The following is a 15,408-nucleotide window of genomic DNA, read 5'->3' on the forward strand; positions in this document are numbered from 1 at the left end:
TACTGGTCCCCGCCCGTATTCGCGTCGGCGACGATGTAAATTTCAGGCCCGGTATAGCAGAATGAAAGCCTCACAGACTGTTCTAACTTTATAGTGCCCCTGCTCAGCGGTAGCCTCCCTTAGAATGCTGGAGCACAAGGCGCGTAACATTCGCATAGGCGGCCTGCACCGCAGAGAGCCTACAGTGCGGGGTCGTGAGACGCGGAAGACAATTTTCACAGAAGAAGCGTAGCACAAATTGTTCTATATAATGAAGTTATTGCTGTGTTCAACGAAAACTTCGCCACAATGTTTCGTTCCCCAGTGTGCAGCAGACAGCGACAACTGTTGAAAGTGGGGGGGGGGGGGGGGCTAGCACCCGCCTTGCCCCCCCCCGTAGATAAGCCTACTCCATGGGGACTCTCCCGTCGAGATGCAACTTCGCGGTGTCGCACGCGGTTGGGTGTGACATTTACGAATGCATATTCGTATCTCTTCGGAATGGCCAACAGTGCGGCATGCAACTTATGCGGCTGTGAGGAGACGATTGAGCACATTCTATGCCACTGCCCATCCTACCAAACTCAATGACGTGTTCTAGGAGCCAAACTAGATCGTCCGGATGCAAGAGGGTTATTAGAAAAGAAAATCCTTGGCCCGCGATTTCGTGCATGCACAAGGGCACGAAAGCCCTGCTGCACTACTTCAAGGCGAGCGGACTTGACGAGCGTCCGTGAGCTACCAGCGCGAGCTCGTGTTCTCACTAACTGTTCGTTTCTTCTTTTAACACGAAAGTGTTTTATGCCGGGGTTCGCCAAGACTTCAGTGACGTATTTCCGTCACAGAAATGACGTCGAAAAAATTTACGCGATCAGATGGCAAAGAAAAAAGGTTCCGTCAACGGGCATCGAACCCACGAACACACGGACCGCAACAGGAGACGCCGGGCACGCTATTCACTGCGCCACGGTCACATACTCTAGATGCTTTACAAACGCGCCTTTTATAACTACCACTCTCCCGGTCAGCGGGTGGTGATGCCCTCTGGGAGCGGTAAAGTAAAGTAATTCGTCATTACTGCGGCCTCCGCGATTAGCACCTGCAACGCGTTACACGTCCGTCCCATTCGGCACGTTTTCAAAAGAAGTTAAATTTTGTCAATGCCTTAACACAGCGCGAGGTGGCGATCTTAGCCCAAGCGTTGCAGAGCCGTATATGGGGAGAGTCTCGCGAATGGGCGGGGCAGTGACGTTGCGGCGCGGCGACGACGACGCTCACGTCACCGCCACGCCTCCGCTCCGGCGCCGTCCGCCATATATAGTCTTCCCGCGCTACGGGCGCACGGCTGAGGTTATGTACGCGCTGTTCATTCGTGAAATCTAGCGCTACTAAGCAAATGGCGAAACAAATTGTGCAAGGACATTGTTATACAAGTTTAATGAAGAATTTGGAGAGAATTATCTGTGTCCAAATCATCGAGAAACTGACTTCTAGAGTTGTTTATGCCGATTCGAGTCCACGACATTCTACGCAACGCGCTGTGCTTTTAGAGCGCGGCTCTTAGGCGTCCGTTCCTGCGTTGATCGGCGTCGCCGATGACGTCGTTGGCGTAACCGATAGAGGGAACGAGAACCAAAGACAGCGAACGCGGGGTCTGTCAATATTACGAGCCACTGGCCTCTAAAATTGCTTTCTTCCTCCGTCACGCCCGCTCGCCCTTCGGTCGGAGCTCGTGCGCATGCAAGGCTGGCGGGTGCGCTGCGACTGTCTCGCTTGTCGTGACCGGGATGCCGATGTCAACGTTTCGCTCGGTTCGTGACGCCTCCAATGCACAGAATGATGTGCGTATAGCACTCGAGCACTGGCAGTTTCTGTGGCAATATGTAACGAATGTTCCAATGCGGATAGTCAGAACTTCAAACACAGTTGGCGTTGCCCCAACACAAAGCTGTGCTCAGAATTCGCATGAGGGAGTATCGTAATCATCGGCGACTTATCGTGCTACGAAGACCTGTGGGTTTGTGTCTATTTTGGTTTGTTTTCTTGATTAATTTTTTTGAACTTAGGTTCAATAATAACGACGCTTAGAATTGTTTCTGACGCTGAAGATGTTTAGTACGGTTCGGCTAGCGCTACTCTGCACAGTGATCTCGTGAGAAGTTTTTCGACCCTGCGATGATGCTCGCTCCGAAGTTGGAGTTGAACTGTGAAGAGTACTATACATATAACATTGGTTTCTTTACTTGCTTCGGAAGCGGAGTACCGGCGAGTGAGCAAGATCACTGAAGTCCAAATCGGATCTCTCATGCTCGCGCTTTCAACAGTATGGGGGTCTTCACGCTAGCAGAATTCGCGCTGTTGACGTCATGGTCATTAAAACATTGCTTTCAGGGCGAACGCATTAGATGCCTCATGAAACGCGGCAATTGACTGGAGTCCCGAGGCTTCGGCGCCAACACGAGTGAGGCAAAAAGTCATGTGATGACGTCACTGGACGTCGTAGATAGCTCAAACTGGTGACGTGTCAACGACGTCATGCTGACGTCGCATTACGTTACGTCATCTGATATTGTCATCACATGACATCGGCGCTTTGCACAGCCTCTGTGATTGGCCCACCAATCACGGAGGCATGCAAGAACCGGGGACGTGCAGAAAGCTTGCAACGCCTCCAATCTTGGAGGCAGTAAAAATGATGTCATGACGTAACCAGGACGTCATAGAAGCTCAAATTTGTGACGTGTCAGTGACGTCATGCTGACGTCAGATTACGTTACGTCATGTGATATTGTCATCACATGATATCGGCGTTTTGCACAGCCTCCGTGATCGCCCGCCGATCACGGAGGCAGTGCAAGACTTTGGGACGAGCAGAAAGCTTGCAACGCTTCCGGTTTTGGAGGCAGTAAAAATCATGTGATGACTTCCCTAGGACGTCATAGATAGCTAGAATTTGTGACGTCACAATGGCTTCACGTTGACGTCAGCTTACGTTACGTCATCTGATAATGCCATCACATGACTTCGCCGATTTGCACAGCCTCCGTGATCGGTGGGCCGATCACGGAGGCAGTGCAAATCGCGTAAAGTCACGTTACTCGACGTCATCATGACGTCACACGCTTTGGTCGTATACGGTGACGTCATTGCGTGATGATTTTTCACATCTCTCGTGTTGACACCGCCGACGCCGGCGGTCAATTTTCACGTTTTCTGTGGCATTTAAGGTTTTCGCCAGAGCAGCTGCAGGGCCCCTAGAAGGCGAGTGTTAAATAATAACAATACTTCGTTCTGCTAGTCTGTGATAGCAGACATCATGTTGGTTTACTTTAGAAAATCATTTTTCTGCTCAACTTCGTCACGCTGTATACTTCCTAATCACGAAATTTCCTCCAGCACATGAGGGCCCCTTGCTATAGTGAAGAGCTTCCTGCACGAGCACAGACATTGTGCACTATACGTGCATGACTAAAAAGCGCAAGGCACGTTCGCATACCACTGAGGCGCGGATTGATTTGCATGCGCGAATTAAGCGTGAAACCGGTAGCATGTACACAAGCGGCAACACAGCGGTAAATGACACCATAGGCTGAGAGTTATAGAAACGCAGGCCACATAACGTACAACACATGCCAGATAACTGCCGCAGCTGACGCGCGGCAGCACTAACCCGCGATATCGAAAGAAATCTTCCCCTCACAACATCACGGTAACATCCCAAGCCCGTGCTCAGAACGGGAGATAAATTAAGTAAACGCAACACATCAGGCTTATAGCGTGATCGCTGCAAAATTCCATGTGCCCAAGCGTTTGAAACGCGAACCATAAAACTCCTTTTTTCAGCGTGACCAAATGATTTTTAAAGTTCGTGCACCTGAAAGGGCTCCATTGCACAACGAACAATAAGTTTGTGTTAATGGTATGCTGTTTGCAATACCAGCAATATTCAAGCGAAATACTCAAGAACGTATATCGTATAACACGGAGCAGTCGGTCGGGGTCCATTTGCTGCGTCTGATGTTTCTAATCCAAAGGCGTCGTCTCTCCTTTTTTTGGGGAAGCCTAAAAAAGCGGAAACCCTGCGCGCTGCTGTTTGAGCAGCCCACCGCGCAACAACGGCCTATCGCACGCAACAAATTCACGCATGAATGCGAGGAGCAGTCGTCATGAATACGCGCGCGAGACCGGACCTACGCGCGCTCCTCAGCAATCGTGTAAATGCGGCGCGCCGCCGGCTCCTCGCACAGACTCGCAGCCGTGGCATCCGCGCGCTGCAAGCGTAGGGTATTCAAGCGCTGCCGCCACTGCCGAATGAATGCGTGGTTGGAGGAAAGGAAAAAGGCACTATTTTTCTGCAGCCCTTGTGGGAGCACGGCTCAGCGCCTTGTAGGGGGTGGGAGTAAGGAGGGAATAAAAGACAAGTAGAAGAAAATGGAGAAGGAAGTGATAGGAAGTTGGCAGGCGCGACGAAGAGAAGACAGGAGAGATGGAGCTGGTCACAGGAGTTCGAGGGACGGGACCACGATTCAGCCAGGGGCACGATACGCGTCGGTGATGAGGCGGCGAAGGTCCTGCCGATGAGACGCGCATGGCATAGCGGTCGAAGGAACCGTCACAGGGCGTCGACGGCGAGAGGCACGAGGACTAGTCCGTTAGGCATCGCGGGCGACACATCCGTTTTCCACGAAATTCAGCGAGCAACTCCGCCACTGCCGCCTGCCGCCGCCGGCGAGGAGAGAGGGCTTTACGTCACGAAAAGAGGGCGGTGCTTGGGCGGGGCGCGAAGAGAGGCGAGATGAAGAATCACCTTACCCCCACCCCTATTGGCCTTGTGTGCGACCGATGGCGGCGCTGCGAACGGCGCCTGTATGACGTCAGAGCGGGGATTCGCGCGCTTTCGTCGGCTACGTCTCCGCGGCGAGTGCTGCGCAGTGGTGAAGTACTGCTCTGTGCCTCAGTGTACTTCGTCTGCTCGTGAAAAAGGCGTTAGCTTTCACAACTACCCTAGGGACCCGAAGCTGAAGAAGGAGTGGATCGTCAATCTAAGAATGGGAATGCGCCCCACGCCTTTATCGACCGTGTGCAGCAAGTGCTGTGTAGCAACCTGCCGCGAAGGCCCCTAGACAAGCAGCCGACGACGCGGCCTCCGAATCGCCTCGCACGTAAGCGCGCCTCGTCAGCTCAGCTGAGCGGCGCAGGATATCTGATACTACGGCTGCATTTGGATGGTGTACATACGTATTTTACTTGTGAAGGCAAGCGCGCGCCTAGCGGACTGCTTATCATAATATCATAAGCGAAACCTGTTGCCGCTGTTTAATGCAAATTCTCTAAAAGTCTTCACCTGAAGCAGTGCAGACACTTTTTTAAAAGCGGAGCTCTTTAAGCTACTCGTTAGGCTTCGTGGCGTGAAACTGGACCCAGCTTGCCTTTGCCACGTTAATCTCTGTGGCCCTGTGCGTGTTATAATCAGCGATTAACTATTTGTTATATTCTAGTACCCATGAGACGGCCCTGTGTGATATTATTATGAACTACGACGTAATATCGTGCTTACCGAACCAAAATTAGGGGACAGACTGTGATCATGGGCATCGTCAGGCGGGAGAGGGTGCATGCAACAAGGCGGCACTTGCGCGCTTGTTTGCAGGACGAGAGCTGCGACGGGGATGCGATCTCCGTTGACGTTCTCGGCCACGCATTCAACAACGTGGCCTGCGTCGTACACCGCCTCGCCCTCGATGAGGCACCGCGACCTTTCACAAGCTTTTCTACATATTTGTAGATGCTGGAGAACGGCACGCTTACTGAAATATCGAAAGAAACACCCAGCTAATTAGTATCGGCCGGCGAAGACAAGATAATGAGCGAGAACACTCACACATAGTTTCCCCTTCTTTGCAGCAATGCGGTTGGTGGCATCGGCGCGCTCGTCGGCCATCCGGGGGATTTCTTGGCCCTGTCGATTGGGCCGCAACTAAAACAAGTTCAACATTACACTCGAAAACATTCGTTGCAGGCGTAAGTTACCCGTCGCGAGGCTGTTCGTTCGATGAAGTTCCCGCCTGAAGCAGACGATCCGCATACAGGAGCAGTGGCTGCTGCAGCGCGCTTGAGAGCGGAGTCCCCGCTCTGACGTCACACGCGAGAAGGTGCCCCTCCAAGATCTCCAGGCCATCAAGGCACTGCGCCGTGCTCCCGGCTGCAGAAATTAGGTGCCTTCTTCCTTTCCTAACGAACCCCTACCACCACTCTCCTAAAGGGTATATATGGCTGTGAAGCATCGTAAAAGCGTCGGCCGCGCTCATAGCATCACGCTAATCCAAACCAAAAATAGCTCTGCGACGCACGCCTGCCTCACATGGCTGTAACACCGCGTTCCCCGCTCACGCGCTCGTCCCGAGAAAAATCGGGACCGGGCTATCAGGGCGGCACGACGCGCTTTGCGATTCCCTCTAGTCCGGCCGTGGTGTTCAATCACATTTTAACATGCCGCGGGATGGCGTTTAAGTTCTGCGTCCAATATGCGACGCTCTTCTGGCTATCGCACCTCGTTCTCTGATTACGCTTTCACCGTTAACTACTACAGCTACCACAAGGCTTTGTTTAATCATTTAACATGGACGTTAGTCGTCGGAATGGAGATGTACCACCAGTCATCGAAGTGGGTGCATCCACGTTAGACGGTGCTATAGTTGCCAGACATCAATATACATTGTACAAACTCTTATATCAATGTACAGTAAACATACAGTTGCTTCTGTAAGGGCAGGCTTTACTTTCGTGTTATTCCGATTCTTATGACGGAGGGATCAACCATCCTTTCTATCTCTCCTCCTATCTTATCTATCATGGCCCCATTACCCCACCCCACGTGTAGGGTAGCCAACTGGTTAACCTCCCTGCCTTTCCCCTTCGTTTCTCTCTCTCTCTCTCTCACAGTTACAATCCGTGCAGAGAATATGGGCACGATAATTTATTTGCTTACCTTGTGTGACAGCATGAAAAGGTTCCCAGCGATTTAAATGCCCAATGTGCATAAGCTTCGAAAAGTAGAATGAGCAAAACGTCAAAACACTTCAGGCGGTCTGCTTTCCTAGAAAATAATTACCGCACGCGATATAGCCTGAAAGAGATGTCCCTAAGATGTTAATTTGTCTTGTAAGTTTCGTATTTTTACTTTTAATCATTTCAAGAAAATGTATATTATAGTGCTTCGGCCTGTCCTACGTGCAATCATTTTGCAAATATGACAACTGACTGCCTCGGTCGCACCAAAGAGCAAGCAACCACGCGCTTCAAAATTTCTGGCCCTCAAGTGCCTTCTATTGACGAATCGAGTTGAAACAGTAAGGCCAACATACCTGTCCAAACTTCTTGCGCAGTACAAAGAAGATGGTCTCCGTGAACTCAAAGATGCGAAACATGTAGTACCACCACGAGAGGCTCACGAGCCGCATGGTGGCTGGCCGCAGAGACGAGTCGACCTCCTGCAGCAACAAGCTGTAGCCGTTCTCGATAAACGCTAGCCGCACGAACTCGGCTAGGAAGAAGGCACAGTTGAGCACCATGAACAGGTTGTACGCTAGCACCAGTGGCTTGATGTGCAACGGCATTCGGCCCTTCATGGCCCGTGGCCCCAGTACCTTGACGGTGTACACGTAGACTGCTAGCAGTGCCATCAGCGGTGCTGCGCTGCCTGTGAGGAACCAGCCCTCTGATCTTCGGTCGGGATCCGGAAACCAGCGCGACGACGTCATGCCTGAGGGCTGCGCGGTAAACATAGTTACTGCCATTGCTGTACGTTCTAGTGGCGGTAGAAAACATGTACATACAGCAAAAGATGTTTACTCACTGCGCCAGCACCTTAAACATAGCTCAGTGTACACAGCAGCGTAATCGCTAGCCTCAATTACGTTAATTAATGTACAACATTTCCAACATTTTCGGCAATATTTTTTCGAATTACTTTGGGATCGCCTTCAGGTGCTTCACCGCGTCAACTTACCCGCTGCCGAGCGACACGTCTGTCGGTGAATGAACACCTGAATACGAGGCGCATGGCACGGCCACCGTAGTGCGTATTTTCACAGTCCTCCGTGGCTTGACATGTTGTTCACTTCATATGCTGTCCTAGGTAGGACACTTATTCATCACTAAATCTCGAAAGAAGCCCTCATACAAGGTATTTCCCCTTTTCCGTTTTAGTATCCTTGTCATCGGTACGCACAGTTATGTACTTCAAAGATGTGCACCTGCAAGCATGGGTGCTAATGCCAGGGTGGCTGGCCTCTTCGAAAGTAGGTGCTTGGCCCGGCGAGGAGCTGCACACTTCCGGCCTATACTGCACTGCCTCACGCTGATCTCACTCGGTCATCCAGTGCTACGGCCGTGCTTGTGTACAGAAGACTGAGGCGCGAAATACATTTCTTGAAAAAGGGAGAAGCTGAAGAAAAGACAAGAGAAGCGCCGGCGCTTCTCTGTCTTCTCTTCTGCTTCTCCCTTTTTCAAGAAATGTATTTCGCGCCTCGGTCTTCTGTACCTAAGCAATATACGCACCACCTATCCCAGAAGCATGTCCTTTTGGAAGACCATGCTTGTCTTATCGTGCTTCCGTCAAAGGTGTTTCTCGCAGTTCCCTCAAACACAGCGCTTACGCGCAATTAAGATCACTCTCAGGAGGTTACATGTGGTTTCTCGCAGTCTCCTTGGGCCTCTTAAACATGGCATTCCGAACATTCAGTGAGACCTCTCAGAAATCGCCATAAACACACGCGACAGATCGCAGCGTCATTTTCGCGTAATGCGCGTGTAACTATGCGCATCTTTGTGCATGTAACGAAGTCCACCATGGCACCCCGACCAAGAATTCAGCCTCCAACAACGCGCGGTATTTCCCCCCTAGTAGCGTAGTTTTCTAGGCCAGTTAGTACACGATGACAGTCTTATGGTTTCGCGCAGGCTGCAAATACGCTGGAAAAAGAAATAAGCCATGCTTTCCATGTGAGGAAGTTGGGCGCTGAATTATTTGTGAGTGACTCTTAGGGGCATCGCAGAGATGAGGAATTTCAATATCTGACAATACTCTAATGTCATCACGTATTGCACGTGTTAAGGCCCGGTTAGAAAGGAGATGGGGCGGGTTAGTCTTTATGTTCACATGATTCCTGCTGTGTTGGTTTTCAACGCACGCGCGGCGGTGTTCTAGAGAATACCGTCTTTTATCGAACTTCACTTGTAAATCCAGCCTTTGTCCAGTACGTTTCTCCTCCTCTGCTTGCGTCGTAACCTGCTGGACTCGTTCACCCTGTCTATTCCTCCCTAAAACACTAAAGCTATTTATGCGGCCTTCTGGCATTGTTCTGACGAAGAGATATGTTGTCAACAGCACTCGTCAGCTATTACCGACATGTCGGAGAACGCATTAACAAGCAAAGCGAAATAGCTGAGCGAAAACGGGCCCACCATGGCGTGCCGCCAGCCTAAAAGCTACCACAACTTTCCTACCTACTATATTAAACCGGTGGCAGCTCAGTGCTTTAAGGCGGGTCAACGATATCCAGCCTCAAGCGCCTCCGACACGCGACCATCGAACGAACTGTACTCGCGGACATTATTGGCAATAAAGCGAAGGTTGCAGAGCCGAATTGCGCGAACGCTACCACTAATTATTGTAGCCCCACAATTGCGTCCATGCTTTCTATATGATAAGAAATAAATGAAAACTTCCTCATTATGCACAGGAAGCCCCTTGAGGCACGATGCACCACACACCGGTGAGATAATTTGTTTAAACTTAGAAGTTGTCATTTCGCGCTTTTGCACGCGTGAGAGCGTCGCGCCTTTCACGTGTACCTCAAACTCTACATGGCGTCTGCGTCTTCTCGTGAGCGTCCGCCTCATTCTGGTTCTTTCGTCTATTCGCCTTAAGAGACTTGTGACGAATTTTACCCACAAACGCTCGCCTAAGCAGATGTGCAACACTTATGCCGCGACGCGATAGCATTCCACAGTTGTACGAGGTGCGCGCGCAAACCGGACTACTTCGCCTAGAAGTACATGTGCAGAAGCTCCACCCCCGCAGCTTTGCCTTCATTTCCAAGAAAAGTTGTCAGCGAGTATAGGTCAGGTTCGCTCGGCAAATTTAGAGGTTTACAGTTTCGAAGCCCCATAAACTGATACTCTTTTGCAGTTCGTCTTCATGCTTGCCTATCTATTTCCTTGTCTGCCTTTTCCATAGGGCACGTGCAGACGATCCCTCTGATGTTACCTCTCCTTGGAAGTCCAACAATATACCGGAAGGAATGCACATGTTACGCTTTCTTCCTGCAACTAATCATCTCGCCGAACAGAAACTGGACTCTCTCATGAATTGTTGGACAATCACCGTTCGAATGATGCCAGTAATGACACTCTGGCCCTCAGACTGCAACAGCTGCAGTGTACCTGGCGGCCACGGTGGTGAGAATCGTAACACAGCAGAGGGTGCAAAAAACCACTGCACACGGACAGACTGCCACTGAAAGTTACAATTCAGTATATTTTCGCCATCGAAACAAAACATAATAGCCGAGTAGGCCGCGGTAAAAGCTATCTTTCGATAGCTTGTTACAATGCCGTGGACACCTCAAACAAAAATACACCTTGGAGGTATCGCAGCCGCATGAAAGAAGGCATAATGAACATTTGACATGGTAGAAAGCTGTAATACAATGTAAGCAGTATAATACAAGGAAATACATCAATAAGCAGAAAAGAAAGCTAGACATAATAATACGAGAGAGAGAGAGAGAAATAACTTTATTTATAAAGTCCAGCGAACTTTACTTGGGGTAGGCCTCAACCCCGGCCTAGGCCTCGGCCGCGAGCCCTTGGGCTCGGGCAGCTTCCTCGGCTCGCTGGACGGCCCAAAGTTGTTCTTCGATATACGACTCCGTAATTAATTTCGCGGACACAAAATGGATGAAAGTAAAATGCAACATCAGGTACAATGTACTAGAGTAGACGGTCAGCATATTATAGAAATATAACGTAATAACAGTAGGTTAATACTGTACTCAAACAAGAAATAATGATTTATGTAGTAATATTGAACATCTTGGTAAAGGAAATGTTCGAAAATTGCTTTGTTAGTAGTGTTTTCAAGAACGACGTTCTTTCTACACAAATTATTTAGAAGTCGTGGCAATTCAATTTCTAACAAGTGTCAACCGTATTGTTCTTTATACGTTTGAACAAGCCATTCACCAGTTTGACTAGTTGTGTGCGTGCGTTCGCGTTTTCATAAATTCGAAACCTGTCGCAAAAAGAATGTGTTTTGAAAATTTCATGTTTGAAGGCTACGGATAAACAATATGCATACAATTTTTTAACCGGAAGTACTTCATATTTGTGAAAAAGCTCTTTAGCAGGTTTTATCTGGGAACGTTTGCAACAATTCTAATCCATTTATTTTTTGCAAAATCCCTGACTTATTCACATTTTCGAGAGCGCATAAACTACTACTCCTTCGCAGTTCGTCTTCATTATTGCCTTTCTATTTCCTCGTGTGCCTTTTCCCCAGGGCACGTGCAGACGATCCCTCCGATGGTGCCTCTCCTTGGGAGTTCAGCAATATGCCGGAAGGAAAGTTGAACCTGGCAACGCTTAACACGCGCATCATCTCTAGTAAAGCAACGCTAAAAGAGCTTTCACAGACTTAATTGGTAGGAGTTCACCTATGCCATGATTTGCCATGATTTGCCTTAGTGACGGTAGAAGTAGGAAATCCTATAAACTGCTGTTCAATGAACACGTCCTCTGCATCAGAGGGCTCCCTGAGAGTTGAGAAGACGACGTGGGGATATTATTGCCACGCGCGCTTGTTTTTCTATTTTTATGCAACCGGTCCGTTACACGAATAACCACCGCCTTGCGCAAACCGCGCCCGACTATCCAGGAGCCTTCCAGATTATTTTAGAATTTTCTGATAAGCTTCAACGCGCAATGCGAACAGTAGAGTTTATTCTGGAACTAACGCGGCCACCAACGATAGGGCTGGAATCTTCGATGCCGCATGCAAAATGCCGACGCGCGTTACCGCAGATCAGACTGCCGGCGGCCAACGCTCTGTACGGCGCTACCAGTGTACAGCGCGTGTACTTTGACTTTTCGTTTCCTTGGCACGAGTTCGCCCAATAAAGAATTTCGTCTTTAATGGTGCCGTCTTCTTCGCCTCTGCCGACAACGACAACGATTCGGGAATCATCACATATAAGCTCGCCGCCTACCAGACAACGCCTTCGTGAGGACACTTTGCCGAAACAAGACCTGACAACATGACGAGGCAGCATCGAAGAAAATTGACGCAGCCGTGATTCGACGCTACGACCTAAAGGCCCGAACACACGTACGCGTTGCAGCGCGTCAACGCGTGACTTTTTGACGCGGCGTCGCGCCCTCTCCCTATGGAGAGGGAGGGCGCGCAGCTTCGCGTAGCCGCGCGCCCTGTCTCCCCATAGGGAGAGGGCGCGCGGCTACGCGAAGCTGCGCGCCCTCCCGCTCCATAGGGAGACGGCGCGGCGCCGCGTCAAAAAGTCACGCGTTGACGCGCTGCAACGCGTACGTGTGTTCAGGCCTTAACCGTAACGCACGACGACGAACCACAGACCTCAATGTACAGCCGCCAATTTTTTTAACCTGAACGCGCGAGCATCGACCGCCGAGCTGATAAGCGCTGTACAACAGAGCACAGCGGCGAAATGAACGAGAATACGCGCATGCACACTGTCAGCAGTCCTGGGCAGCTGTCGTCTGCTATACTCGCGGACAACTTTTCATGGCAATGAAGGGAAGGCTAGAGAGCCAAACTGCGCATGTGCTACCGCTGAAGATTATAGTCCCACAATTGCGTCCGTGTTTCCGACGTGAGAATAAAAGAAAAGACAGCATTACTTTATTTTCTACGGGACGCTGTTTGAAAAGAGCGTCATCGCGCACCACAGAGATATTTATATTTGTTTTGCTTTATGCAGTGTCATTTCGCGTTTTTGCACCTGTGTAAACGTCGCACCTTTTATGTGCCCCTCACAGTCAAAATGGCGTCTTCGTCTTCAGGTGAGCACTCGTCACTTTCCAGCTTTTCCAACAACTCGCCGAGGGAGCTTGTGTCGAATTTCACTAACAAATGGCTTTGTAAGTCTGTGACGGCCGCTCGAATAATCAAATGGCCGTCACAGGAGGTACGGAAGGTTCACAAACCAAAACTAATTTCGAAACGCGCGCCGACCACAAGCCAGCAGTCGAAGTTGGCAAGACGCCCGCCAAGGAGCATCCCAAGCCCAGCGCACGGAGCATGCAGGGCAGCCGCGCTACGGCAGCCTCAATGGCTGCCGAGGCCAGAAAATGGACAGACTCTGCAGGCGCTTTGTTGCGTGCGCAACGCCTGGTCCGCCATGGCCACTAGTGGCCACCATGACCTCGCTCTCCCAACTTTTACCGGGGCGGGAGGGGGCAGTATGGGGAGCGCCGGAAGCGGCGGAGCCGGCCTAGAGAATAGGACAAAGAGGAATAGCTGGGAGGGCTCAGCGGCCACTGACGATCAGTCGTGGCCGGGCCTGTGAACAGAGAAGACGTGTCACTCGGTGTCTGCCTCGTCCCTGAGGGATTCTGGACGGCTGCTGGCCCAGACCCCCTACAGCATTCAGCATTACGTCTAGAGGTTCTGAAAGCGTTGCACGATGAGCCAACGGCTGTAAACCTGGCATTTGCACGCACGATCGCGATGACACAAGAAAACTACAAGTGGCCTGGCCTCACTGCCGACGTCGCCCGTTAAGTAAGGACTTCCCGAGACTTCCAGTGAGGGAAAACACCACCCTCTAAGCCAGCCAGACTTCTGAAGCCCATCGAACTTCCTCGCCGACCTTTCCAAGAAATCGAGGTAGACTTACTGAGGCCGTCCCCGTTGTGAACTTGCAGAATAATAGTAGTAATAATAATAATAATAATAATAATAATAATAATAATAATAATAATAATAATAGCGTTCATTTCTCATTAAAAAATAGTAGACATATCAGAAATCAATGGATCGTCGTAGCTACCGACTACCTCACCCACTACGCCAAAACAAGTGCCCTGTACAAGTGCAGTGCCACCGAGGTAGCCAAGTTCTTCGTTGAGGACGTCATCCTGCGTCATGTCGCCCCAGAGGTACCCATCACCAGTAGATGTACGGCCTTTACTGCTGACCGAACTCAGGCGATCTTGAGATACAGCCAAACAAGCCACTGCCTACCATCCGCAGACCAATGGCCTCACCGAAGGTCTAACTAAGACCGTCGCCGAAAAGCTGGCCATGTATGTCGACGTTGAACACAAGATGTGGGACACCATCCTTCCGTGCGTGACCTTCGCACACAACACAGCCGCGCAAGAAACGACTCAGATGACGCCATGAAAATGTTACAGTGAACGCTGGTATGAGATCATTTCAACGGCCGTTGTTAACGACGTAGTTGTCTGCCGCCGCCGCCGCCGGTGTCCTTAACCACTATCGCACGAAATAAGAAAAAAAAAGAAGTAAAAAGCCGGCAGATCCCACGCAATGTGGGAATCGATGAAATGCGAAGGAGCCAGCAAAGAGCTGCATATACAGTCTTGTTTGTCATTGAAGCAAACGAACTCATTTATGTCGTGACATCTAGTTCACTATATATAGCAAGTTTGTCATGAATGCATGCATGTACAATCTGGTATATGTCATGCTAATGAAACGTACATTCTGGTATACGTATACGATGCGTGATATTCGACACGAACTCCTGTCATGCCATACTGATTTTGGTATATATCCAGGTAACAAAATGGCCGCGAGCGCACCAGTAGCGTGGCGTCTAAATCATGCCCTACATGACATGCGCGTCATGATTGTCATATTAAATCCTGTTATTTATGTTCGTCACACAGTCATGTCGCGCAACGCCAATTTTGGTGTATATCAATCTAGCGAAACATCCGCCAGTGCACTATGTGACGCTGTACATGACACGGGTGTCATGATTTTTATGTTAACTCCTGTTATTTATGTTCCTCACACAGTCATGTCGCGCAATACCAATTTTGGTGTATATCAATCTAGCGAAACGGCCGCCAGCGCACCATGAGCGTGGCATATAAGTCATGTTATACACGACGTGCGTGTCATGATTTTAATAACGCCTGTTATTTATGTTCGCCATACACTCTTGTCAAGCCGTACCAATTTTGGTATATATGAAATTAACGAAACGGCCGCCAGCGCACCAGGGGCGTTGCACGTATGTCACGCTGTACATGACATACCTCTCATGATTTTCATATTAACTCCCGTTATTTATGTTCGTCACACAGTCATGTCGCGCAATACAAATTTCGGTGTACATCAAGCTAGCGAAACGGCCGCCAGCG

General features: G+C 50.0%; 1 protein-coding gene across 1 annotated transcript in view; it reads right to left on the reverse strand.

The window, feature by feature from the left end:
- Positions 1-7,744, reverse strand: part of LOC119382319 (elongation of very long chain fatty acids protein 7-like) — a 40,566-nt gene extending 32,822 nt beyond the window's left edge. Inside the window, exon 1 of the mRNA XM_037650020.2 lies at positions 7,344-7,744. Coding sequence (XP_037505948.2) covers positions 7,344-7,739 — 396 coding nt within the window. The 5' untranslated portion in view covers positions 7,740-7,744. The remainder of the gene's footprint in view (positions 1-7,343) is intronic.
- Between the last annotated feature and the right edge of the window lie 7,664 nt (positions 7,745-15,408).

The sequence above is a fragment of the Rhipicephalus sanguineus genome, chromosome 2 (assembly GCF_013339695.2).
Source record: "Rhipicephalus sanguineus isolate Rsan-2018 chromosome 2, BIME_Rsan_1.4, whole genome shotgun sequence".
In the NCBI taxonomy this organism is placed as follows: domain Eukaryota; kingdom Metazoa; phylum Arthropoda; class Arachnida; order Ixodida; family Ixodidae; genus Rhipicephalus; species Rhipicephalus sanguineus.